Genomic DNA, 27,874 nt, shown 5'->3' with positions numbered 1-27,874 from the left:
ATCACAGGATCAGAAAAAAACAATGTGTGCACACAGGATCATTGCCTGTGTGCACACATTGTTTTTTTTCTGAGGACATACCTCACTTACATATCTCTCCTGTAGCGTAGGTGAAGCATCTTTGGACGTCTGCTGGGGCTACCGTACACATCTGCAGGACGATAGCAGTCTATCTGTAGCAGTCTCTCTAGCTGTAGTCCCTGCAGCATTGTTCTATCAGCAATGTCAGTTCTGATTATGAGGCCGCACTTCTCAGTTCAGGCTTCCTCCTTTCTCGTGTCACTAGTACTCTCTAAAAGGCACAGATCTTTGTGGGGAGATGGCGGGAAAATAAAATTGTCAATGGTGACTCTACCGTCCCACTCTGTAGTATCTAGATGCGGCCTGGCCAGGCTGCGCACAGTGGCAAGTAGAGATAACCATAAGAATTGCTTTAATAACATAAACAGGCATACAGCTTACTCCACACTTGCAAAGATTTCAAAACACATTTCCAAGTTTGTATCTTCCAATTAGTAGTAATTCCAACAGTTTAGCGGTTAACAGCCAACACATGTACCAATTTCTCTCTCCTTCTCTCTGTTCTAGAAGATGCACCCATCAGTCTAAGTTATCTGAGAGTTCTTCTGTAAGATTATAACTTGTAAAGACTTTCTCTTCTCTGAGCCTCGAGGAGTCTGCCCTGTCTGTGATTCTTCTTCCAGCAGGGATGAAAAAGACTCCACTCTGGCCTACGTAGCTTGACTTGAGCCCAGCCCGCTCTGCTTGAACTCTTCTTTAGTTCCACACACATACACCTCTCCTCCTCTATTATCTTAAGCCCCTTCTCTCACCCCATTCTCTGGATTTTTATAGTTGCACTCACAAGCAAACCCGAGCTATGGGTGAGCTACCTAGCCAATCCTAGGCCTGCTTAGGGTAACTGACAAGACACATAAGATTAGGATAATACAGACACCAGACAAATGACCTGGCATTGACCCAGACAGAGCCAATACACATAACAACACAGTCTATCACATCCAACTATATAAACACATAAGCACTAGAGATGAGCGAGCATACTCGTCCGAGCTTGATGCTCGTTCGAGTACTAGGGTGCTCGAGATGCTCGTTTCGATTAAACGAGCACTGACCATTGAATTCAATGGAGCCAGCAATATAGAAAGCAATGGGCTGCCGGCGATCGTGGGATGAATTGTCGGGAAGGGCTTAAATATATAAGCCCTTCCCTGCAATTCATCCAGAAATGTGTAAAAATAAAAAATATATATACTCACCTTGTCCCGGCAGAACGATGTTAGCCCATTGAATTCAATGGAGCCGGCAATACAGCCGGCTCCATTAAAAGCAATGGGCTGCCGGCGATCGCAGGATGAATTGTCGGGAAGGGCTTAAATATATAAGCCCTTCCCTGCAATTCATCCAGAAATGTGTAAAAATAAAAAATATATATATACTCACCTGGTCCCGGCAGACGGAGTTCAGCGCAGCCGGCCTGCAGTGGGTGTGAAGGGGGTATGAGTGAGACCTGCCCCTGATTGGCTCAGCGCTGAGCCAATCAAAGGCAGGTCTCACTCACACCCATTCATGAATTCATGAATGGGTGAGTGAGTGCTGCCTCTGATTGGCTCAGGGGCAGCTCTCAGCTGAATGACATTGCTCTAGATCGCTCTACACTCGGATAAGTTGCTTTACCTAGTTCTATTCAATGACATTCAGCTGAGAGCTGCCCCTGAGCCAATCAGAGGCAGCACTCACTCACCCACTAATGAATTCATGAATGGGTGTGAGTGAGATCTGCCTCTGATTGGTCAGGCTGTGACCAATCAGAGGCAGCTCATTCAGCAGGCGGGGATTTTAAATCCCCGGCTGCTGAATACTACTCACAGCTGTTCAGAGCAGTTCAGGAGGACTGCAGCGGCCGCGCTGAACTCCGTCTGCCGGGACCAGGAAAGTATATATATATTTTTTATTTTTACACATGTCTGGATGAATTGCCGGGAAGGGCTTATATATTTAAGCCCTTCCCGACAATTCATCCCACGATCGCCGGCAGCCCATTGCTTTCTATGGAGCCGGCTGTATTGCCGGCTCTATTGAATTCAATGGGCTAACATCGTTCTTCTCTGCCACAGCTGTTACAGCTGTGGCAGAGGAGAACGATCTTTACGCTGACAGTGCGGGGGAGGGGATCTCACTCTTGCCACTATTGTGGCTTAATGGTGGGACCTAGGAATTTGAGATGCAGCCCAACATGTAGCCCCTCGCCTGCCCTATCCATTTCTGTGTCGTTCCCATCACTTTCTTGAATTTCCCAGGTTTTCACATATAAATATCCTTAGCGAGCATCGGCGATATACAAAAATGATCGAGTCGCCCATTGACTTCAATGGGGTTCGTTACTCGAAACGAACTCTCGAGCATCACTGAAAGTTCGACTCGAGTAACGAGTACTCGAGCATTTTGGTGCTCGCTCATCTCTATTAAGCACACCACAGGAGACAGATATTAAAGTGCTGGATGGCCCTACTCTGGGACACTACTGTGCCCCCCTACCCAAAGAAAGCCGATCCCGACACTCTCTATAAAACAGAAAATATGGCTGAGGTGAGAATCCCTCAGTGTACTAACCCATATAAACATCCTCTAACAAATTCAGTAATGAGTGGTTTTACCAAATTCAATAAAGAAGTGTTGAGGGAAATTAATAATCTTCTAGACAAGACTGGTGAGGGCATGGCTTAACCATATCTCTCTACCCCCTCTGGTCACCTTTGACAGTCAGCTTCCCATTTCCAGTGACAGAATTAAAATTGCAACAACATGTAGAATTTATAGGACTCACCAGTACCTTTTTGAAAATGCTCACCTTACACTATGGGGCCCTTACATAATTCTTCTCTCCAAAGCCTGAAATAAAGAGACACACTGATACTGACACATAGAAAGAAATGGGTGTCTTGCTAGGTTATGGGTAGGAGTGGCATAACCTTCACTGCCTTCCCCTTCGACTTGGAAACAGCACTTATTGTCTACGAACTTCCAGACGGGACTAAATAAATAAAAATAAAATGGGAATGTGCACAGAGAAGCTATCCGCAGGTACACAAGCAGACACTGGTATAAAAATTGTAGGAACTGTTTCTCCCAGCTAATGACATACCTCCTGTACTCTCTCTCTCTTTCTTACACTACACCACCCACATAGACTCTTACAATTAATTATGTACATTTTATACATAAGGGTAGCATTATACTTCACCTTCTGCACATTTTCTTTAAAACAGTTTCAAGCAACTCTATAAACTTAACCAGGTCAGGACATTTTTAATTTACCATTACCTATTTCAAGAAACATTACTTTCAGTACAGTATCACGTGAAAAAAGATGTAGAAAATAGCTTTATCACAAACATTTTTCTAAATATTGTCCTGCAAACAACTTTTCCAATTAAACGGCACAAAATTAGCAATGCTCGACCTAAAAGGAAGTCCATGATTCAAACACAACAAAAAAATTACAACTACAAATCTCACACTTTTAAGGAGTTTCTGTAAACATTGGAAAAAAATTTTTAGTAAGTCCTTCTAGAACCAAGATGATCCCAGGGAACTTCGGGCTCTTCTTCCTTCCCAGAAGTGAAACCCGTGGGCTTTTAGGTACTCCCAAAAAAGCTAATCCCTATAGAGGAACATAAAGAATGGCTGGGCCATGGAAGTCTCCACCAACAATGTCTCTCTCCCCTCAGGGACATTGTCCTCAGTAGATTGATATACAAACAAAAAATTGTAGTCAGGATAAGCCACCATGTAGGGCCACAAATGTTCAGCAATATAACAAAGGGGCCTCTGTGTTATTACGGTGGATAAAGATCCAATGGGGATAATGTGAACGGACAGGTCCTGTGGGGGCTAGAAATCCGACAACAGACTCCACATACCATGGCTTTTTCTCAACGGGGTAACCATTTCAACTGGGGTCTTGGGAAACATTGAAGTAGGTGAAGGACAGGGCTGGGCTCAGAAACCCCTGCGCGCCTATGGCTGATCCTTAGCGCGTCTCTCTATAACAGAAGCTGAGACAGAGACCTCTTCTTGATGGGAATTTCTTAAACCAATAGTCACAGACGGGGTCTCAGCTGACCACAGCGGTCTCAGAGGTGGCTTTCCCCATGGTAGGAGCTCTGCTCGCCTCTCTGTGAGCAGGTGGATTGCCTTTGGTTTCTTCCTCCAAATTCGGGGCATAATTGGAACAGCACTGGCAGCAGCACACACTCCCTCCCTGGCAGGAACCTCCTCAATCGGAAGGGCCAACGCCGGTTTAACTGTAGCCATTAGCTCCACCACCTCTTTCTCATCCGCAAACAGACAGCTGGGCTCTGGTGGCGGATAGATAGCAGGCACGTTTTTTGCAGACATCGTGCAGCTAGGTGTTGTCTTACAGCTTCTCTCAGTTCTTCTCACATGCTCCACTCTCTCCGCCTCCCCCTCTGGGTAGACTCCACCCAGGAAAAAGTCTCTGTAAAACTCTCATCATTCACTTCAATGGTGGAGTCTTGCCCCCTACTTTTTTCTCACCACTGGCGGGCTTTTCTTTGGAAGCAAAGTTTTATGGGTCTTTTTCAGGTGATGAAGAAGGCGAGTCAGCACTATCTCTAGACACAATATGGCACAGCTTGAATTTTCCTGTGCTTTGCTGCCATCTTGTATGGCCAAATCACTCAGTAGCAACACACAGTCCTCTTGCAACACATGGGGTATCTTAGCAGCCATTGTTTCAATAAAAATTCCACTTGTAATCCACAGTTTGGGGTAGCAAAAGTCCATTTCTGCATACTTTGATGTGGCAGGCATGGAGGTATCATCCTATTTGTGATGCCAAGATTTGTGGCAGCCGAGCGCAGACCTTTGTGGGGAGATAGTAGGTTAGTTGTCAATGGTGTCTCTATTGTCCCTTTCCCTTTTTATCGCCAGTGTGAAGGAGCTCTGACACTGACCCAAACAGCCCAAAATTGTTCCTGTAGATAACCCTGTCTAGAAGCTCTCAAAAAGTACAGGAGGGCATTATGGACCAGTCAATAGGCTAAGGCTTCATGCCCACTGCCGTGTTGGATTCTGCCAGCAGAATATCGCAGTGGAATCTGACACGACGCCCCCCAAGAGAGTCCGATCCAGGAAACCAGTGCACATGAGCAGTACAGTGTATGACGCGCCGGCACTGGGCGGTGACTAGAGATGAGTGAACGTACTCGTCAGAACTTGATACTCGTTCGAGTATTAGCGTGTTCGAGATGCTCGTTACTCGTGACGAGTACCACACGATGTTCGAGTTACTTTCACTTTCATCTCTGAGACGTTAGCGCGCTTTTCTGGCCAATAGAAAGACAGGGAAGGCATTACAACTTCTCCCCTGTGACGTTCAAGCCCTATACCACCCCCCTGCAGTGAGTGGCTGGCGAGATCAGGTGTCACCCGAGTATAAAAATCGGCCCCTCCTGCGGCTTGCCACAGATTTATTCTGACATAGAGGAGGGAAAGTGCTGTTGGTGCCAGAGCTGCTATAGGGAGAGTGTTAGGAGTGATTTTAGGCTTCAAGAACCCCAACGGTCCTTCTTAGGGCCACATCTAACCATGTGCAGTAGTGTGGAGGCTGCTTTTTGCAGTGTTGCACTTTTTTTTTTTTTTTTGTATATCGGCCGTGCAGAGCATTGCGCCCTGCAGTAATTATACATACTCCAGGGCCAGTAGTGGTGGTGAGGCAGGGACAGAAGACATATATTTATTGAATATAGGCAGTGGGCCTTTCCAAAAACATTTGGGGAAAAAAATCTATTTGGGCTGCCTGTGACTATCCTCAGTGTACTGGGTCTGTGCTGGGTGTAGTTGTCCTCCTAATTCATACGCAGCCAGCTAAGTGTTACAGCAGGCTTGCGCAAAATTATTTCCTGGCTCTGCTGTGCGTTCGGTAAGCGAAGTCAGCCTCCAACCACAGGCCAATAAGCGGCACATTTAATTACAGCGTTCTGTTTCTGCACTACTGGTAATACACCATGCTGAGGAGTAGGGGTAGGCCTAGAGGACGTGGACGCGGGTGAGGACGTGGAGGCCCAAGTCAGGGTGTGGGCACAGGCCGAGCCAGTGCGGTGGCCAGGGGTAGAGGCAGGGCCAGACCGAATAATCCACCAACTGTTTCCCAAAGCGCCCCCTCGCGCCATGCCACCCTGCAGAGGTCAAGGTGCTCTACTGTGTGGCAGTTTTTCACAGAGATGCCTGACGACCGACGAACAGTGGTGTGTAACCTTTGTCTCGCCAAGATCAGCTGGGGAGCCACCACCACCAGCATGCGCAGGCATATGATGGCCAAGCACCCCACAAGGTGGGACGAAGGCCGTTCACCACCTCCGGTTTGCACCACTGCCTCTCCCCCTGTGCCCCAACCTGCCACTGAGATCCAACCCCCCTCTGAGGGCACAGGCACTACCGTCTCCTGGCCTGCACCCACACCCTCACCTCCGCTGTCCTCGGCCCCATCCAGCAATGTCTCTTAGCGCAGCATCCAGACGTTGCTAGCGCCACTGTTTGAGCGCAAGCGCAAGTACGCCGCCACGCACTCGCACACTCAAGCGTTAAACGTGCACATTGCCAAATTGATCAGCCTGGAGATGCTGCTGTATAGGCTTGTGGAAACGGAGGCTTTCAAAAGCATGATGGCGGCGGCGGCCCCGCTCTACTCGGTTCCCAGTTGCCACTACTTTTCCCGATGTGCCGTCCCAGCCCTGCACGACCACGTCTCCCGCAACATTGTACGCGCCCTCACCAACGCGGTTACTGCCAAGGTCCACTTAACAACGGACACGTGGACAAGCACAGACAGGCAGGGCCACTATATCTCCCTGACGGCACATTGGGTGAATTTAGTGGAGGCTGGGACAGAGTCAGAGCCTGGGACCGCTCACGTCCTACCCACCCCCCGAATTGCGTGCCCCAGCTCGGTGGTGGTATCTGTGGGGGTGTATGCTTCCTCCACTAAACCACCCTCCTCCTCCTCCTCCAACGCAACCTCTGTCTCGCAATCAAGATGTGTCAGCAGCAGCAGCACGTCGCCAGCAGTCGGTGTCGCGCGGCGTGGCAGCACAGCGGTGGGCTAGCGTCAGCAGGCCGTGCTGAAACTACTCAGCTTAGGAGAGAAGAGGCCCACAGCCCACGAACTGCTGCAGGGTCAGACAGAGCAGACCGACCGCTGGCTTGCGCCGCTGAGCCTCCAACCGGGCATGGTCGTGTGTGACAACGGCCGTAACCTAGTGGAGGCTCTGCAGCTCGGCAGCCTCACGCACGTGCCATGCCTGGCCCATGTCTTTAATTTGGTGGTTCAGCGGTTTCTGAAAAGCTACCCACACTTGTCATACCTGCTCGGAAAGGTGCGCCGGGTCAGCGCACATTTCCGCAACTCCAAGACGGACGCTGCCACCCTGTGGACCCTGCAACATCGGTTTAATCTGCCAGTGCACCGACTGCTGTGCGACGTGCCCACACGGTGGAACTCTACGCTCCACATGCTGGCCAGGCTCTATGAGCAGCGTAGAGCTATAGTGGAATACCAACTCCAACATGGGCGGCGTAGTGGGAGTCAGCCTCCTCCATTCTTTACAGAAGAGTGGGCCTGGTTGGCAGACATCTGCCAGGTCCTTGGAAACTTTGAGGAGTCTACCCAGATGGTGAGCGGGGATGCTGCAATCATTAGCGTCACCATTCCTCTGCTATGCCTCTTGAGAAGTTCCCTGCAAAGCATAAAGGCAGACGCTTTGCACTCGGAAACGGAGGTGTGGGAAGACAGTATGTCGCTGGATAGTCAGAGCACCCTCATGTCTATATCTCAGCGCATTGAGGAGGAGGAGGAGGGGGAGGAGCATGAGGAGGAGGGGGAAGAGACAGCTTGGGCCACTGCTGAGGGTACAGATGCTGCTTGCCTGTCATCCTTTCAGCGTGTATGGCCAGAGGAGGAGGAGGAGGATCCTGAAAGTGATCTTCCTAGTGAGGACAGCCATGTGTTGCATACAGGTACCCTGGCACACATGGCTGACTTCATGTTAGGATGCCTTTCTCGTGACCCTCGCGTTACACGCATTCTGGCCACTACGGATTACTGGGTGTACACACTGCTCGACCCACGGTATAAGGAGAACCTTTCCACTCTCATTCCTGAAGAGGAAAAGGGTTCGAGAGTGATGCTATACCACAGGACCCTGGCGGACAAGCTGATGCTAAAATTCCCATCCGACAGCGCTAGTGGCAGAACGCGCAGTTCCGAGGGCCAGGTAGCAGGGGAGGCGCGGAGATCAGGCAGCATGTACAGCACAGGCAGGGGAACACTCACTAAGGCCTTTGACAACTTTCTGGCTCGCCAGCAAGACTGTGTCACCGCTCCCCAGTCAAGGCTGAGTCGACGGGAGCACTGTAAAAGGATGGTGAGGGAGTACGTAGCCGATCGCACGACCGTCCTCGGTGACGCCTCTACCCCCTACAACTACTGGGTGTCGAAGCTGGACACGTGGCCTGAACTCGCGCTGTATGCCCTGGAGGTGCTTGCTTGTCCTGCGGCTAGCGTCTTGTCAGAGAGAGTGTTTAGTGCGACTGGGGGAATCATCACGGATAAGCGTACCCGCCTGTCAACCGACAGTGCCGACAGGCTTACACTCATCAAGATGAACAAAGCCTGGATTTCCCCAGACTTCTCTTCTTCACCAGCGGACAGCAGCGATACCTAAGCAATACGTAGGCTGCACCCGCGGATGGAAGCATCGTTCTCTATCACCATCAAAAACGGGGACATTTTTGCTTCATCAATCTGTGTATAATATTCCTCCTCCTCCTCCTGCTCCTCCTCCTGAAACCTCACATAATCACGCCGAATGGGCAATTTTTCTTAGGCCCACAAGGCTCAGTCATATAATTTTTCTAAACAATTTTTATACGTTTCAATGCTCATTAAAGCGTTGAAACTTGCACCTGAACCAATTTTTATTTTAACTGGGCTGCCTCCAGGCTTAGTTACCAATTAAGCCACATTAACCAAAGCGATTAATGGGTTTCACCTGCCCTCTTGGTTGGGCATGGGCAATTTTTCTCAGGTACATTAGTACTGTTGGTACACCAATTTTTGGGTGCCCTCGCCTACAGTGTAATCCAATTAATTTTTAGCCCACCTGTATTACAGCTGACGTTACATCAGCTGTGTTGGGCACTGCAATGGGATATATTTATGTACCGCCGGTGGGTTCCAGGGAGCCACCCATGCTGTCGGTCCACACGGAGTTGTAACTGCATGTGTCCACTTCTAAAGAACCCCAGTCTGACTGGGGCATGCAGTGTGGGCCGAAGCCCACCTGCATTTAATCGGACGTTACCTCAGCTGTGATGGGCACTGCAATGGGATACATTAATATTCAGCCGGTGGGTTCCAGGGAGCCACCCATGCTGTGGGTGCACACGGAATTCCCATCGCAGAGTTGTACCTGCCTGTGACTATTTATAAAAAAAACGCGGTCTGACTGGGGCATGCAGACACCTTGACAGATTGAATAGTGTGTGGCACATAGGTTCCCTATTGCTATGCCCACGTGTGCAGCTCCTGATGGCGGTGGCACAGGATTATATTTCTCATTGCTTCTGTACAGCATTATGGGCTATCGCCCTGCCCCTTTTAAAGAGGGTTGCTGCCTAGCCATGCCAACCCTCTGCAGTGTGTGCCTGCGGTTCCTCCTCATGGCAGACGCACTTATAAATAGACATGAGTGTGGCGTGGCATGAGGGCAGCTGAAGGCTGTGCAGGGACAATTTGGGGTGCGCTGTGGACACTGGGTCGTGCAGGGGGGGGGTTGGGCAGCATGTAACCCAGGAGAAGTGGCAGCGGAGTGTCATGCAGGCAGTGATTGTGCTTTGTTGGAGGTAGTGTGGTGCTTAGCTAAGGTATGCATTGCTAATGAGGGCTTTTCAGAAGTAAAAGTTGTTGGGGGGGGGCACTTTTGCCGCTATTGTGGCTTAATAGTGGGACCTGGGAACTTGAGATGCAGCTCAACATGTAGCCCCTCGCCTGCCCTATCTGTTGCTGTGTCGTTCCCATCACTTTCTTGAATTGCCCCGATTTTCACAAATGGAAACCTTAGCGAGCATCGGCGATATACAAAAATGCTCGAGTCGCCCATTGACTTCAATGGGGATCGTTACTCGAAACGAACCCTCGAGCATCGCGATAATTTCATCCCGAGTAACGAGCACCCGAGCATTTTGGTGCTCGCTCATCTCTAGCGGTGACGCATATTCCTGGGATACTTCTGCTGTGTTCACTGCAAAAGTATCACAGGACGGATAGCTTTCATTGACTGTAATGGAAGTCGTTTGTGCATTTTTCCACGCAAAATAGAACATGATGTGATTCTCCCCCGCGAGCGGAAAATCGCAGCTAATTTCCACTCGTGGACATGGGATAATCATTTAGTATAGCATGTCTATGGACAGTTATTGCAGTGGAATCTGTGGCGGGTTTCTGGCTGTGGATTCCACTGAGATAATCCATCTGTGGGCATTGGGCCTAAAGAAGCAACTGCTGAAATGACTTAAAGCAAACAGAAACAAACAAGAGAGGTTAGACAAACCACAAACTAGTAAACATAAACTGGACAAGAAAACAAAGTAGCAAAACAGAGACTGGACTGAAATTGGGTACTAAGAACTAGAACAAGGAATACTGGATACAACATATTGTCATAGCTATCAACCGTACTGCTCTGCAGAAATCAAAAGTATTTAAAGTAAAGCTAACCACTCAGACTCTCCTCTCTGCAATGAGGCTGAACAGTGAGGTCCAGTGATCCCCACTTACAGGTCATAGCAACTGCCCTAGTTATAAAGAGCTGTAAACTCAACTGCACAGTTGAACCTCCAATTCCAGATGGTACTCACATAGCTTACTTTGCAATTGGGCAAATGGAAGAAGGTAGTCCATTTGCAAGTAAAAAATGATTAGTGGAATAGTTGTCTAGCTTAGGGCAAAAAAACTGGACACTTGTCCAAAATTGTGCTCCACCCAATGACATTCACCATGTGCCAGTTTGAACAAGATGAAAAAAAATGCTGGATGACATTACCAGGGTTTAGCATCGGAGTAAGGACACTGTAAACCAACATGTTTTGAAACACTTGCAGTTTTCTTCATCAGAGATTGTTGTTCACTACTTTCTCAAAGTGGTTTTTTCGACTGACAGAAAAAAACCTACTTCCTGCAGTTTTACAGGCACCACAAGCAAGCACAGATGGCTGTTTTAGAATATACATCCCTCCTTAGGACATCACCCAGCAGGAGTGCAAAGTAAGCCAAAGTACAATACTTACATAGTAATATCTTGGAGAAACATAAACACTATGAATTACCCCCACAATTTATCACCAACTCAAAAGGTTCCCACCAACTACTGCTGGCGTGACAATCACACAAACACCAGTCATACATACCTGATTCTCTAAAGAAATAGAACAACACATCTGCTACCGTACCAAAAAGTTATGGAGGTTGGTTGGGACACAACTAGTTGGCTGCCACGAGAGTGGCCACGCAGTGCTGGAGAGGCCTATAACATACCTTGCCCTGGGCTCTTTTTGCCCCTAATGCCTCTAACACCTCTTTTCTCAATTCTCCTGCCTCCAAGCCAAGTCAGGCTGGCTTACCCCTAGGCCTTCAGCCCTTGTCTGGCCTCTCCTCTCTAAAGTATCTGCCCTTTTTACACTAAGTCTGCATGCAATTTTGTCTTATTCTCCTAACCTAAAACTTCAGGAATCAGGATATTTAATAGCTATGTGGGAAGTGACAATTGATCATCAAAATGAAACTGCTCGTCAATTGGCTTATTGTAACTTTTAATGAGTAATTAATGGTAATCCACAAAAAAAGTTAAATCAAGAAAATTCTAATAGGAGTGAAAGAAATATGAAAGTCATCATTACTTAGTTCACTAAGGAATACATCAAGAGAAATCTGCTTCCTCCCATATGAAGAAGATATGGTCTACGGATTTCTGCTATAGTACCTGACTCACCCATATCTATTCTCCTGGGAATATGAATAAATGTCCCACCAGTCCATATAGAGGTTTGCTTAGCTAGGAGTGAAGCTGATCTCCATTGTGGTTTCCCTTATCTGTAAGTAGAACGCATAGTTATATATAAAATAATTATACTGCAGGCTGAATTTTATACATTATGCAATAGATTTGAACTTGATAATCCCATAGATCGCTCCTTTTTATATAAGAAGAAGACTGCTTCACAGCCTTTTATAGATTCAATGACTGTATATAATAAGGTTACATCCAGTATGCCCAGTATATATGAATCCTCCATTTTATTTTATCCCAGCTCTTGCAAAATGTGTGCTGTATACTTTAAGTGAGCAGATTGTGATTTGACATGGTCGTAAATATTTATTTACATATCTGGAAAAGTTGCCTTACAACAGTCATTACATTACAGCTGGGAAAAATAAAATCAAGGATTCATATATACTTTCCTCCCCATTATTTTTCACTTGTGAATTGACTACCTACTTTCATCTAACCAACTAAGTGAACATCATCTGTAGCTCCAGGCTACGTCATCTGTGCCGCTGACTTTTGTGATGCATTTACAGTTCCTCACCACCAGTACTGATGACTATTTGTGCAAAGTGTCAACAAAAGTCTATGCTAGTTAGTTTGGGCTGTTTTAGATCCTTTGGTCAATTCTTGCAGGTCTACAGCCTGGCTCACGGTGGGTAATATATCTGGGTGGTAGCTACATTCTATTTTGTTCATTTATAGGCGTACTTCTTGGTTTGGAAGAGTGGGGATGGGTGGTTAAAAGCTCACTTTCATTATGAATGTGTCCATTCCAGAAACGTGATCCCTTTGTAGTGTTGAGTGAACCGAAACAGTCAAATTCAGTTTCGGGTCAAATTTTGCTAAACGTTGCCTTGGCCAAACCTACTAAAATTATTCTTCTTTCTTCTTTTTTTTTAAAAAGAGGATGACAAAGGAAAAAGAGAAGAAGGAGAAGGAAAAGTAGGAGACTAAGGACAAAATGGGGAAATTAAAAGAGGGAAAATTAATCATTTTTTTCTTCTTTTCTTCAATAACGTTTTGTCGTAAAGCAGATCAAAACTACTAAGATACACTCCTAGATAACTTAATAATGTTATATGGGGCTTTATGGCTCTAAGACAATGCTATGCACCAGTTTTATAGGTATTGGTGTAGGTCAAGTGCGGTTCAAACTAATTTGGACCAAATGCAACTTTGCAATCTGGTGGAACTGAACTTCACTCATTACTATCCATGGTGTGTGACCAGTCTTCCAGGCTGAAAGTTCTGTGGAATATGTGATTGACATTTTGAAGCCATTGGGTCCTGGATAGAGAAATTAAAGATTTTGCTGTGAAGGAGGTCATCAGAAAAGGTTTTCCCTGATTATTGAGAACAGTCTGCATTCGAAGTCTAAGGAAGGCCATGGGGTTTCATGTAGGGAGTAAACTTTCCGAACTAAAAATAATTAAGAGACTATGGTGTCTTTTTTGTCCAGATACCAAAGGCTCGGTGCACAGAAAGTTGTCCACCAGGAAGTAGAAAACTTGTACTCAAGGAAAAAAGTTCTTGTTGTTATGGGTGTATACCATGTTTTGAAGGAGAAATATCAAACAATTCTGGTAAGTATTTCTTCTTCTTTTTCTTCTGTTTCCTTTCTAAATGATCTAAATGTTTTACAAATATCGCATTTATATTGCAGCTGGTCAGCTATTCTTACCCCATTAACCTGTTCCAATCTAGTGTTGGCCCTCATCCGACATTAGGGTTTTCCTGCATAGCTCCGATATCGACAAGGTTAGACACTTGTTTCTAACAGCATATAGGACAGTGCTCCAATGTCGAAAGCTGTTCTGCATATGCATGTTACAGTATACAGCACAAAAAATTGGTAATAAAATAATTGCAAGGAATCCACAATGCGTTTTCCCACACAATTTAAATAAGATCTGGGGAGTGTGCGGGTTGGATTGGAAAGGGTTAAGCCTCTATGATATCATAGGTCATGGCAGGATATGGAATGGACTCAGGAGTCATGCTTGATAGGTGCCGGCTGTTTAAAATCATTGACACCCTCCCTCAGTGGCCTCAATCAGCGATAACGGTGATTGATCACATTTAACCATTTAGATGCTGTGGTCGATTTTGATTGTGGAATCTAAGCTTCTAGCTGGGAGCTTTGTTACCCCATTGATCTCTCCGTGACTTGATTGTGAGGTGCCGGTAGGGTGCAAAGGTAGCAAGGAGCTTAACAAAGGCCCACAGGGTAGCCAAGTATTGTACTGATGCTTATTAAGCCCTGCATGTTTTGTTGTTGCCATATTATGTGATGTAATGAGCTTTTATTTCCTATAGACAGCGAAAAGTGCAGGAGATGTCCAGACCATGAGTGGCCAAATGAGAACAAGACTCAGTGTATTCCAAAACTGGTAGAATTTCTCTCTTTCTCTGATGATGTGATATCAGTGATTGTTCTATCCGGATCCATGTTACTTCTTACATTGACTGCCGGAATTTTGAGGATTTTTATTAAATATCAGGACACCCCGATTGTAAGAGCAAATAACAAGAACCTAAGCCTTGTCCTCCTGGTCTCCATCATGTTGAGTTTTCTCTGTGTCTTCTTGTTCCTCGGCCATCCTGTAGATGGAACCTGCATGTTACGTCAGATCTCTGCTGGAATATTACTCTCAGTATCCGTCTCTTCATTGCTGGCCAAGACCCTAATGGTTTGCATCGCGTTCAAAGCCACCAAGCCTGGAAGTGCGTGGAGAAGATGGACTGGAGTAAAGCTTCCCAATTGTGTGCTTCTGATCTGCTCCTCTGTCCAGGTTGTCCTCTGTATGAGTTGGGTGACCTTCTCTCCCCCTTTCCAGGAGCTGGACACACACACTTATAAGGAGAAAATGGTAGTTCAGTGTAATGAAGGGTCAGATCTTTGCTTCTACTCTGTCCTGGGTTACATGGGGATTCTGTCCGCTGTTAGTTTTATTACAGCTTTCTACGCTAGGACATTACCAGACAGTTTTAATGAGGCCAAGTACATCACCTTCAGCTTGCTGGTGTTCTGCAGTGTCTGGATAGCCATGATCCCGGCTTATCTCAGCACCAAAGGCAAATACATGGTGGCCATGGAGATATTTGCTATCCTGGCCTGTAATGCTGGACTTTTGTGCTGCATATTTTTCCCTAAATGTTACATCATTCTTTGCAGACCTGAAATAAATACAAAATCCTATATACTGAAGTGCAGAATTCTATGATACTGGGGTGAGGATTATATTGATCATTCTAGAACAGAATTTTATATCCCAGATTTTATGCCAAGTTTGTTTATATCTTGTTTCTGGAGTCTTCTGTAGGCCTTTGGCTGTTCCACTTGAGTTTTTTCTTACCTTTCAGGATTGCCTGTTGTGCTCTTGGAATGATCTTAACAGAATGCCCGCTCCCAGGAAGAATAGAAACAATTGTCCATATGTAGATGAGTTATCTAACTGTCCTGGGGAGGTGGTAATGTTTCTCTTTACAGAAAGTAGCACAGGGTATAGGAAGTCTTTTAGGCTAGGAAATAGTCCTAAAATCTCATTAATGACCTTTTACCTAGCCGGCCAGAACCCTACTGTGTAGTAATCAGGGCAAAGAGGGAAAAAAAGCTGCATGTGTCTAACATGATGCCGAGAATCAGGCTGAAGTTTTCCCTGGGCCACAAGATAGGGTTGAGTTAGTACAGTGACAATTTGCATAGCGGTTTCGGATGAACATGCAGTAACGGTACTCCCGTCAGCTATAGTGGATAATACGTTCATAAGGTGTTCTTGTTCCATCTTGGGCCACAATAAATCAGATTTAGACTGTGGTCAGTTGTCTCTGAAATAGACCCGTGGCAATGTGGCTGTTCTAGTCTATGGGAATAACTGACATAAACATCAGACATCTTCTATGCTGGAAATAAAAGTTTAACTTTATTTTAGCAATACAGCAAGCACAACAGGTTCAAGGCCATATACGGGCCAACTGTAAATATGGTCCCATCGCCGGGTCACGAGAGTCTAAATGGACTATCTGTACATAATATACAGTACATACATGTAACACTGCCTCCCCAACTTGAAGCTCTTCAGTCCCTATGTCAAATCTTTAAAATGAGCACCCAACTATTATGCATCACTCATATTACCTTTCTTAGAGAGATCTTCTGAATCACGCCATGATCCAAATTACAGGGGCAACTTTAACTATCGCAACCCCTGCTAGAGAATATATGATTGTGTAGCAAGGCTGACTCCATATTTACATTTCTTTATATGATCAAAATTGTATGTGTATGTATCTATAAGAAAGCTACAGGCATATTTTATATTAAGTGGTTTGCTACAAAACAAGATATGGGTGTATTCTATCATAACTGCTTCGGACTTCTATCTAGATGACACAACCAAAAGATACACCCTTGATAAGAAATGATTGACTTCATAGCATGTGCTCGAATAGCAAAAAAAGATGACAAAGCAGAACTAATGCACGCTTGTTTGTACTTTATTGGCTAGGCAGATAGGTACACAGATTGATTTAGAATTATAAAGTTTTGCTGCATGATGAAATAAAGGAAAGATCATTCTGATTATACCAAACTGAGTGTGACGTGTCATAATTTCCAGAGCAGCTGCTATATTTTTATAACAAATTTGACACAAGCAAGGTATAGCTGTTTCACAGACTGACGGTGGGTTCAGACAACCGTATATCGGCTCGGTTTTTACGCCGAGCCGATATACGGTGTCCTCATCTGCAGGGGGGGGGGGAGGATGGAAGAGCCAGGAGCAGGAACTGAGCTCCCACCCCCTCTCCGCCCCTCTGCACTATTTGCAATGAAAGGAGGCAGGACGGGGGCGGGGCTAAGTTCTGCCAATTAGCCCCGCCCCCGTTCCGCCTCTCCTCATTGCAAATAGTGCAGAGGGGCGGAGAGGAGGCAGAGAGGGGGCGGGAGCTCAGAGCACTGCTCCTGGCTCTTCCAGTCCCCCCCCCCCTCTGCAGAGAGGGACATTGTATATTGGCTGAGCGTGAAAACCCAGCCGATATACGTTCATCTGAATCCAGCCATAATGTGACTGCAGCTAATCCCTCTCCTCCCCGTCTGAGCAGATGTGGCTTTAACCAATGCTGCACTTTATATTTAAAAGGTGCACTTATTTAAAGTGTTCACTGTCTACAAGATGTCCCTTCAACAGAGCTGACCATAGTAAAAATTAAACACCATTAGTTGTGACAACTGCTGATACTGGAAGTCAAGTCTCAATCAGAAACTGCAACGTCATGTTCCCGAACTCCTGGCATCATAGTGCTCAGGATGTGAGCACTGATGGCTGATTAGCTGCAGTGGACAACTGATTTCTGACCGTATTATTTGTGACAGCTGCCACCATAAGAAGTGAATTGACCACTGCAGCCATTCAGAGGCTGCAGCGTCATGTTAAAAAAGTCCTGTCATTATGAAGGATTAAGTACAGTTCTGTAACCGGACAACTTTAATGGCTGCATCGGTACTCACCAAACAGCAGCAGAAGAGTTAAAATTGCATGCTTCTTGGTCAAGTGGATGTATAAGAACAGTCAGGTAACAGGAGCCATCACTTCAGCTCTCAGAGGCCTACAAGGCTCTTGTCAGTTGATTTACAGGTTATATGCCAAAAATGTTGTGCCATCAATTTGAAATTTTGCTTCCAATACCAAACCTGACCAAATTGTGTGTTAGTGATCGCAACTATTCAATCTGCAACATAGCTCTTAACACTCTTGCATTAGGGCAACACAAACATTGTACATTGTCTATTTTTCTTTGCCCTTATATTTGAAAAAATAGAAGACTTGAAGATGGTTGTTTTATAGAGTACTTTATACACAGAGGGATAGAACAGCCCAGTGACTCAGCTTCCTTCATAGCTAACGATCAACAAGAAGCTTGTGGGAGGAGCAGAAGTTCTAAAAGTTCTTGTAACCTTCTAGAAAATTTAGAAAATAAGAGTAAAGTGTAGTGTAAACTAGTAAGCTAGTTTAATGGAATAGAAGCTCAGAGCCAATCTTGGATCTAGTCCCCGCAGCAGTGGTATATTGGGGAAGCTGCAGATTCTATGGGTGTGGTGTGAAAATTATATCAGCTTTATGGAGCTATAGCTGGGCTGTGGTGAGAACCCTACATCAGCTCCATCAGCAGTATGGAGCAGAAATGGGTAGCACTTTCTTAATCAACCATCCTCATGACCAACTCTGAAACTGGATTAAACATTTTGGACCTTCATCAATTGGATGTTGAATAGAGATGAGCAAGCACCAAAACGCTCGGGTGCTCGTTGCTCGAGTCAAGCTTTCTGCAATGCTCGAGTGTTCGTTTCGAGTAACGGACCCCATTGAAGTCAATGGGCAACTCGAGCATTTTTGTATATGACCGATGCTCGCTAAGGTTTTCATTTGTGCAAATCTTCAAAACCTACAAAAGGGATGGAAACGACACAGATACCGATAGGGCAGTTGAGGGGTAACATGCAGGGCTGCATCTCAGGTTCCCAGGTCTCACTATTAAGCCACAATAGCAGCAAGAGTGCCCCCCCCCCCCAACAATTTTTACTTCGGACAAACCCTCATTAGCAAGGCACACCTTAGCTAAGCACCACACTATCCCAACAAAGCACAATCAGCAAGAGTGCCCCCCCCCCCCCCCCAACAATTTTTACTTCGGACAAACCCTCATTAGCAAGGCACACCTTAGCTAAGCACCACACTATCACAACAAAGCCACACCACCCTCATGTCTATTTATAAGTGCGTCTGCCATGAGGAGGAACCAGAGGCACACACTGCAGAGGGTTGGCAGGGCCAGGCAGTGACCCTCTTTGAAAGAGGGGGGGGGGGCGATAGCCCACAATGCTGTACAGAAGCAATGAGAAATATAATCCTGAGAATTGATAATAGATTGACGTTCGATCTTCATTCCAATCCTTTGCCACCTCCGTCAGGAGCTGCAAACGTGGGCATAAAGGGAAGTCCGCTGCCAGCCCAGCACTTCTACACATCTCCACTATGCAGCAATACTCTGTGTGGGAAATACGTGAGTGGGCCCTGGGTCAGCCTCTGTCCCAGCAAACACCATGTGTGGCCCAAGGTGCTGCGAGTGACATAGCAATGGGGACTCCATGTGTCCACACACTACTCATTCTGTTTGGGTGTCGGATACCTCATCGACAACGCAAGGGGTAAACCATCTGCACTCTGCACCCTACCCATGTCTGTCATTGTTGGTTTTTTTTAAAAGTGCCAGGCAGGTAAAACTCCGCTGTGGCAAGTCTGTGTGCACCCACAGCATGGGTGGCTAGCAGGAACACACAGACGGTACATAAAGAAATCCCAATGCAGTGCCCCGGATAGCTGAGGTTATGTGAGAGGAAATATATGTTGGCTGCGGCCCACAGTCCATGCCCTAGACATTCTGGTTTTTTTTAAAAGTGCCAGGCAGGTAAAACTCCGCTGTGGCAAGTCTGTGTGCACCCACAGCATGGGTGGCTAGCAGGAACACACAGACGGTACATAAAGAAATCCCAATGCAGTGCCCCGGATAGCTGAGGTTATGTGAGAGGAAATACATGTTGGCTGCGGCCCACAGTCCATGCCCTAGACATTCTGTTTTTTTTTAAAAGTGCCAGGCAGGTAAACCTCCGCTGTGGCAAGTCTGTGAGCACCCACAGCATGGGTGGCTAGCAGGAACACACAGACGGTACATAAAGAAATCCCAATGCAGTGCCCCGGATAGCTGAGGTTATGTGAGAGGAAATACATGTTGGCTGCGGCCCACAGTCCATGCCCTAGACATTCTGTTTTTTTTTAAAAGTGCCAGGCAGGTAAACCTCCGCTGTGGCAAGTCTGTGAGCACCCACAGCATGGGTGGCTAGCAGCAACACACAGACGGTACATGAAGAAATCCCATTGCAGTGCCCCGGATAGCTGAGGTTATGTGAGAGGAAATACATGTTGGCTGCGGCCCACAGGCCATGCCCTAGACATTCTGTGTTTTTTTAAAAGTGCCAGGCAGGTAAAACTCCGCTGTGGCAAGTCTGTGTGCACCCACAGCATGGGTGGCTAGCAGGAACACACAGACGGTACATAAAGAAATCCCATTGCAGTGCCCCGGATAGCTGAGGTTACGTGAGAGGAAATACATGTTGGCTGCGGCCAACACTCCATGCCCTAGACATTCTGTTTTTTTTTTAAAGTGCCACACCCTCACTTGCACCTCTGCGTCCTCGCCTGCATCCACGGCCACGTCCTCTAGGCCTACCCCTACCCCTCAGCATGGTGTATTTCGAATAGAGCAGACACAGAGCATTGTAAGAATTATGCAATTATTGGCCTGCACTTGGAAGATCACAGCGGTTATGTAATGCACACTGCAGGCCGAAAAAATTATTCGCTTGGCTGCAAAAAGGCCTAGCTGGCTAATAGTGAGCCACTACAACTCCCAGCAGCCACGCATTAAACTGCACATGGTCACAGGTAGCCCTAAGAAGGAGCTTTTTTGGGGTACTTGTTGACAGGATTCTACACTACCACTGTCCCTGCCTGACCAGTACTGCCCCTATACTCTGTATAATTGACTGCAGACTGAGAACGCAATAGTCTGCACAGCCCAAGATGAAAAAAAAAATTTGTTCAAAACTGCTCCCAGCAGCCACAACAGTAATGCACAAGGTAAGATGTGGCCCTAAGAAGGACCGTTGGGGTTCTTGAAGACGCTAACAGTAGTCTAACACTCTCCCTATAGCAGGAACAGTGCTCTCCCTAATCTCTGCCAGCGTGTGTCTGAGGCAAGCCGCGGGCGGGACCGCTTTAAATACTCGGCGGTCACTTGATCTCACCAGCCGCTCACTGCAGGGGGTGGGATAGGGCTGGAACGTCACAGGAGGAAGTTGTAATGCCTTCCCTGCATGTCTATTGGCCAGAAAATGGTGCAAAACATGCAGGGAAGGAAATGGAATTGACTTGAGTACCGCGTGGTGCTCATCTCGAGTAACAAGCATCTCGAGCACCCTAATTCTCGAGCGAGCATCAAGCTCGGACGAGCACGTTCGCTCATCTCTAATGTTGAACTATTGTAGTCTGGATCAAGTCAAAGTGAGTTACACTGCAACTCTTATCCTGACTCTATGTACTCTTCTTTGCATTGTACACACTACACTTCACCATCATACCAGGGAGAAGAGATGGGCCCTTCACACATATTTTTCACTGTAGAGTAGCTGTTTGGAGGATTGACTTACACTTTATCTGTCACTGTAGGGCTAAACACCATCTGCCCAAATTGCCACCTCCATTCTGGATAACTGCATCAATAGTTTGTAGAAAAGTGAGAAAATGACATCTGTTACTAGATTCATCTGTTGCTTCCTAGCTGATCTACAACACAAGAGAAAGTTTAGTCATGTCTTACGTATATATTGACTCATCAGAAGGCCTTACACATGTGCAGCGACCCCGACCTAGGAGGTATAATTAGATGGTAGTCATGGTGGCTCTTCTTCTGGTGGAGTGGAAAAATGCCCGTCTTAGGGTTTTTACCCACTAGCATTTTTTTTAACACTGCAATATCGCTGCGTTTTTTTTCCAATGGGACTCTCTAACGTTAAAAATCGCATCGCACAAAAATCGCAAAAGTACAAACTTGCGATTTTTGTGTGTGATGCGATTTTTACATTAGAAAGTCCCATTGAAAAAAACGCAGCAATATCGCAGCGTTAAAAAGACGCTAGTAGGTAAAAGCCCATAAGGTCTAACTACACAGTGGTAAAAAGATAGACAGAGTTTAATGCCTGCTTCCCACAGAGTTGGGTAGGGTAAGCTGTTAGTTTGTCGTGATGCCAGTTCATATATGGGTAGGGACCATTTCCGAATAAAAAATAATAAAATACAAAAAGTGGGGAACTAAACAATAATGGGCGTAGTAGTTCTTGCTCTCCTGTAATGTCATGTGGTACCTCAGTGCAGATGTTGTGGTTGGTGGTGTTAGAGATTTTTAAAGAAGTACACCTAAATCAGGTAAAATCAAATACAAGAGTCACCAGTGACTTAACCCTTAACTAAAACTCAGACAAGACATCCGAATGTAGTTAATGGCAATGAGAGTCTGGTGAACCAGCCACCCAACACCTTAGTTTTATTAAGAAGACAGGAAAGGTGTCATAAACATATAGATATGGGAAGGGTTATACAAATGACACATAAGTAAGATATAAGGGTGTATACATTATTGGCTAAGAAATAATTTTCCCAAGCTCAGAATATTACATTTGGCGTAAACACATTGGAATTTGCAGATGGTGGACAAACAGCACAATTAAAGGATAACCCCTACACACTCAGCAATTCTTAGCGCATCCTGATACCATTTTAAAGATAATTTGGCAAATAAACATTGTTTCTACAGATTGCAAATGTACGTGACTTTACAAGTCAGCACATGGTTGATGGCCAGGGCAGCATGCTCTTTTCTGAAGGCTTTAAAGGCATCTGCAGAATGAACCAAAGTCTATGAACCAAACTAAATCTCTCACAGTGGGAAGCACTCCATGAAGCACTTAGATGATGAAAACTATTTACATCTTCATATGCAGGAAGAGAGGGAACTGTTGGACTTACAGCAGAAACAAAGTTTCATTTACTTGAAGTAGATGATGAACTTGCATTACATTTGCAGGCATTGATTGATTCTGTACTTTTCTCAGGGGATTGACACAAAACATTGCATTTGATTTCCAGCTTTTATCCTTGCTTTGACTATTACATTGATTATTACTTGCTGACTTAATTTCCTTGTTTTCCCTTTCTCTTCTGTTCTGTTTCTCTATCTCTAATCTACTAAAAATTTCTAGCATTTTGAGTACTCACACTTAGTTGTTCTAGCCTCTCACTGCACTGGCCTAGGAGTAATGATGGTCTTCTTGTTCCACTCTGGTCTTTTTCTCAGGCTCCGTCTCTTGACTATACTGACCAACCCTGTTCATTCTCTAACTTTTATACCTTCCTACTCGACTAATCCTGAGCTCGGGCAAAACTTTCCATCCAATCCCAGAGTAGCTAGGGGTGATTGACAGGTGAGAAAGCAGATTAGAGTGTATTCTGCAAAGTCATGCGGGGTTAGGTAGCATGGACATACATAAAAAACATATTTAAAGTAATACACACACAATTTCCAAAAAGTGGCTATAACAGTGCTGTGGGACCACAACTCTAGGGAGCTACACATGTGACACAGTCAGTGGTAGAGAGTCTTGTATAGTAGCAAAAGGAATCTCAACCTATGTGTATGGAGATGTAGGCACTCCATGTACCCCTGTATGGTACCTCTGGATAACAATGTATTATGGGGATATTCTCATCTATGAGCAGTTCTTCCATGGGAGAAGCATACAGAAATACCACATGGACATATAGACTTCCATGGGTGCTGTACTTTGGTTCCATAGAAATTTCTGTTTGTATAGAGCAATAATATGGACATGTGCATGTGACATAAGTTTACAAATATATGGATTGGCAATCATTGTGTTTAAATGTTAGAGGACATGTTAGAAAAAACATCCAGTGAAAAGGGATCCCGTGGACTAAACAACACACCTCTTAATTGGTTTTGCTTGCAATACCAAACCTAACCAAATGGTGTGCTGCTGATCACAACCATTCAATGACTAACAGAGCACACAACACTCTTGTATTAGGGCTGCACACACTTTGGCATGTTTTTAATCAGAAAAAAAATAGAAAGATAAAAAGAAAAGAAAAAAAGGAAAAATGTATTTTGGAGCTTTTCCTCCAGACATTACATGCAATAAGAATAGTCACAGTTGTTGTCTGTAGAAGCTAATATCAGATCTCTGTGTTGCTGAATGCTATATAAGATGTCTGACAGTTCAGTTTGAGGCTCCTTACACTGACAGTCACTGTGGAGTCTACAGAACCTGTGATACTTCTCTGCTGACAGAATCTCCACATTTACAGGACCTCTTGATTCATTGGCAATGCTACTACTTGTGCTGCTGATTCTACTGCTGTGTGTGACACCTTGCAGCTCTGGAACCAAGAATCCATCATCAGCTTGTAACCTGCAAATTGTCCCAGCCTATGAGGACTATGAATATGTGCAGGATGGTGACATCATCATCGGAGGGATATTCTCTGTCCACTGCTTGATTTGTCAAAAATCAATACCAGAAAACCCATTTATGAGATCCATGTTTTGTGCCAAGTAAGTAAATGTGATACACTGTATTATAGAGAGGTGCAGCGCTGAGCTCTTCACAAGGTTTTTGAAGCAAATCATAGAGGACAAGATTTATCAGCAGTGTCTTAAAGAGTACAAATGTAGGAAGGAATAAATATGGTGTTAATTGCAAAGAAAGGCATGTTAATCATTTATCTCTTCTGTATGTTTCCTCATGGATATCATACTGATGCACCAATACAGATGTGGCAAAATGTAATCTAACGCTGATAACTTGCTGGAACAAGTTATGTAATCTTAACAAAATCCATAGAAAATATTTTGAAAAACAAGAAAATGTTCTGCGCTGCAGTTTATTTACTGTATTAATTGTCAAGTTAAACTTTGTTAGATCTGTAATTTGCATTAAAAAAGCACACCATGCTAATAGGATTCACAAATGCCAGTTCATCTATCCATTGACTTCAAAAGGACATAATTGCCAACATTTGTAAATGGCCTTCAGGGAGATTAACCATTTAACTGTTGGGCTGGGGTCACGGAAATCCCGCGGTTTGGCCGCAGCATAAAAACACGAGACTTCTGCTGGGAGAACCGCCGCGGAAAAACCCACGGCGGCTTTGAAGCGGCCCAGCCGCTCACTCTTCCGCTGCGGCCGGCGCTCCCATAGAGGAGAGCGCGGCCGCAGCGGAAAGAAAAAAAGAATGGACATGCTGCGGTTGGCAAAGCCGCGCCGCAGCCACGGTTTCTGCCGGTTTAACCGCAGTGGATTGGCTGTCCATTGTGGACGAGATTTCTGAGAAATCTCGTCCACATGGCTGTCTAATCCTGAGCGCCCTGAGTGAACCCAGCCTTAGATATTTGGGGGGTTTCAGCTTTTTTTTTTTTTCATGCTTGCCTCTCAAGAACCATCAGTTTTTAGTTTTTCCTCCAACATAGCAGTATGATGGCTTGTCTTTTTGCAGGATGTTGTATTTTTTAACTGTACCATTAAAAATATCATATACTGTGCTGAAAAGCTTTATAAAAAAAAATATAAGTGGGGCAGAATGGAGGAAAAAAACACAAGTGTGCTATTTTCAGGGGATTTTGCTTTTGCAGTGTTCATGGTGCAGTAACAATGCGATGATAACTTAATTCTACTGATCAGTTCTATTATGTTGCTACTATGCCTATAGATGTTTTTTATGTTTTAATACTATTAAAAATTAAAAATATTTATATTTTAAGAAAATTAGCTTTTTGTCGTTATATTATTGCATAACTTTTTTTATTTTTATGTCGATGGGGCAGTGTGAGGAGTTGTTTCTTGTGGGGTAGCTGTAGTTTTATTACTAGCATTTTTGGTACATATGACTTTTTGATAACTTTTTATTCAATTTTTTTGGGAGACAAGTAACCGAAAAAACACAATTCTGACATTCACCGTCTGAGATAAAAAATGCAATACTTGGATAGTTTGGACTTTTTCAGACGTGGTGATGCCAATTATGTTTATGGGTTTTTTTGTATTCTATACCCAGCTTTCCTATCCCCAGCCCAACCCAACCCGTCCTGGGTTACTTAAAGCACGAAAGGCGCCTAAGCAATACGATTCCTAGTGTTTCAAGAAAAGGTGTACTTTAATCTGCTTGCTTTCCATTTCTGACCCTCAGCCTGTATACCCAGCTTTCCTAAACTCTGCCTGTGATGACCTCCGCCTGTATACTGCCTATGTTTTGCCTGATATTCACCTGTTTAACCTCCAGTCTGGTTTATCGTATTGCATAAACTCTGCCTGTCCTGAGGCTGGTTTGATATTTGACTCCATCCTAGCCTGACCCCTCGATGCCACGTTCCAGTTCCTTTTGACCTGCCTGGTTCAGCTGTCACTGAACTGAGACTAGTTCTGAGCTAACACCCAAGGGGTTTCCTGCAGTGAAGACCTGATGCTTCTAAAAATCGTTTAAAGTATAAAGACCAGGGACCTCTTGGAGATACCTTTAGGAATAGCCCACAATCAGGTCAGTCAGTTACACAACTGATGTGTTGTCCATTCATTATAGATTGAAACATTTAATACAGCTGTGAATATACAATACCTAAAGCGGCTGTAGGGGTAGCAGTAACAGCCAGGCCTTGATGCCTGATAAGGTCCAATAGCCCTACTGCCAGATAAGAACATGCCAGTATTACCTATGGTTAGAGATGACCGAGCACCAAAATGCTCAGGTGCTCGTTGCTTGAGTCAAACTTTTCATAATCCTCGAGAGTTCGTTTCGAGTAACAAACCCCATTGAAGTCAATGGCCGACTCCAGCATTTTTGTATGGGACTGATGCTCCGCATAGATGATGACTTGTGAAACACGGAACTTAAAGATGGTATTAAACATGAAGAAAACAGAGTGCCCAAACATGGCAGCATTTCACCCCACCAAGGACCTCAGCCCACATTTCTACCCTAGTCAGTCAGTGTATTTGTGCCAGACAGGTAAAACACCGCAATGGGAAGTCTTTGTGTACCCACATAATAGGCGAGCCTCTGAAACCCAAGGAAAGTTTTACACATAAAGAAATCAGAGCGCCCAAACATGGCAGTTTCACCCTGCCAAGGACCTCAGCCTCAGCTCACACCCTCATTAATCATGGGCATAAAGCGGACTCGGATGCTTGTACAGCTGAAAATGTCTCATTAATGCAGTAACGCTCCTTTTGTTTGGCCTAAACCAGTGTCTCAGATAACTGTGGCAACACGAGAGAAAATACATGTTGACCAGCGCTGATCCCTAGATCCCATAATAAGGCTGAGAAACCATGACCGAGGTAGGACCCGCAATACTCTGTGTGGGAAGTACGTGAGCGGGCCCTTGGTCAGGCTCAGTCACAGCCTCCACCTTGGGTGACCCAAGGTGCCACGAGTTACATAGCAATAGGAATTCCATGCGCCCCAAAACAATTCATTCTGTGTAGGTGTCAGATAGCTCAATACCGCAATGGGAAGTCTTTGAGTTCCTTGGGCTCGCCTATGCTTTCGGGGCACAAAAATGGTATTACACAGGAAGAAATCAGAGCGCCCAAACATGGCAGAGCTTCACCCCGCCAAGGACCTTGGCCTCGGCCCACATTTCTGCACAAGTCAGTCAGTGTAATTGTGCCAGATAGGTAAAACACCGCGATGGGAAGTCTTTGTGCACCCACAGTATAGTGCAGACCCCTGTAACATTACTGTAGCTTAAGCATAGGTGGACCCCAGTAACATTTCTGTAGCAAAAGTACAGGCGAAGCCCTCAAACCATTCAGTAGCAGAGGTATAGGTGGACCCCAGTAACATTTCTGAAGCCAAAGTATAGGCAGACCCCAGTAACATTTCTGTAGAAAAACTATAGGCAGACCCCTGTAACATTTCTGTAGCAAAAGTATAGGCGAACCCCTCAAACCATTCAGTAGAAAAGGTATAGTAACATAGTATAGGCGGACCCCAGTAACATTTCTGTAGCAAAAGCATAGGCAGACCCCTGTAACA

At 45.3% G+C, this 27,874-nt stretch overlaps 1 protein-coding gene across 1 annotated transcript in view; it reads left to right on the top strand.

The window, feature by feature from the left end:
- The window catches only part of LOC136581792 (vomeronasal type-2 receptor 26-like), a 30,719-nt gene extending 15,346 nt beyond the window's left edge, over window positions 1-15,373 (top strand). Inside the window, exons 3-4 of the mRNA XM_066582414.1 lie at window positions 13,609-13,732; window positions 14,466-15,373. Coding sequence (XP_066438511.1) covers window positions 13,609-13,732; window positions 14,466-15,373 — 1,032 coding nt within the window. The remainder of the gene's footprint in view (window positions 1-13,608; window positions 13,733-14,465) is intronic.
- The last annotated feature ends 12,501 nt before the right edge of the window (window positions 15,374-27,874 follow it).

The sequence above is a fragment of the Eleutherodactylus coqui genome, chromosome 11 (genome assembly GCF_035609145.1).
Source record: "Eleutherodactylus coqui strain aEleCoq1 chromosome 11, aEleCoq1.hap1, whole genome shotgun sequence".
NCBI lineage: Eukaryota > Metazoa > Chordata > Amphibia > Anura > Eleutherodactylidae > Eleutherodactylus > Eleutherodactylus coqui.
The sequence above is the reverse complement of the archived record's forward strand: the minus strand, read 5'-3'. Positions and strand labels throughout refer to the sequence as shown.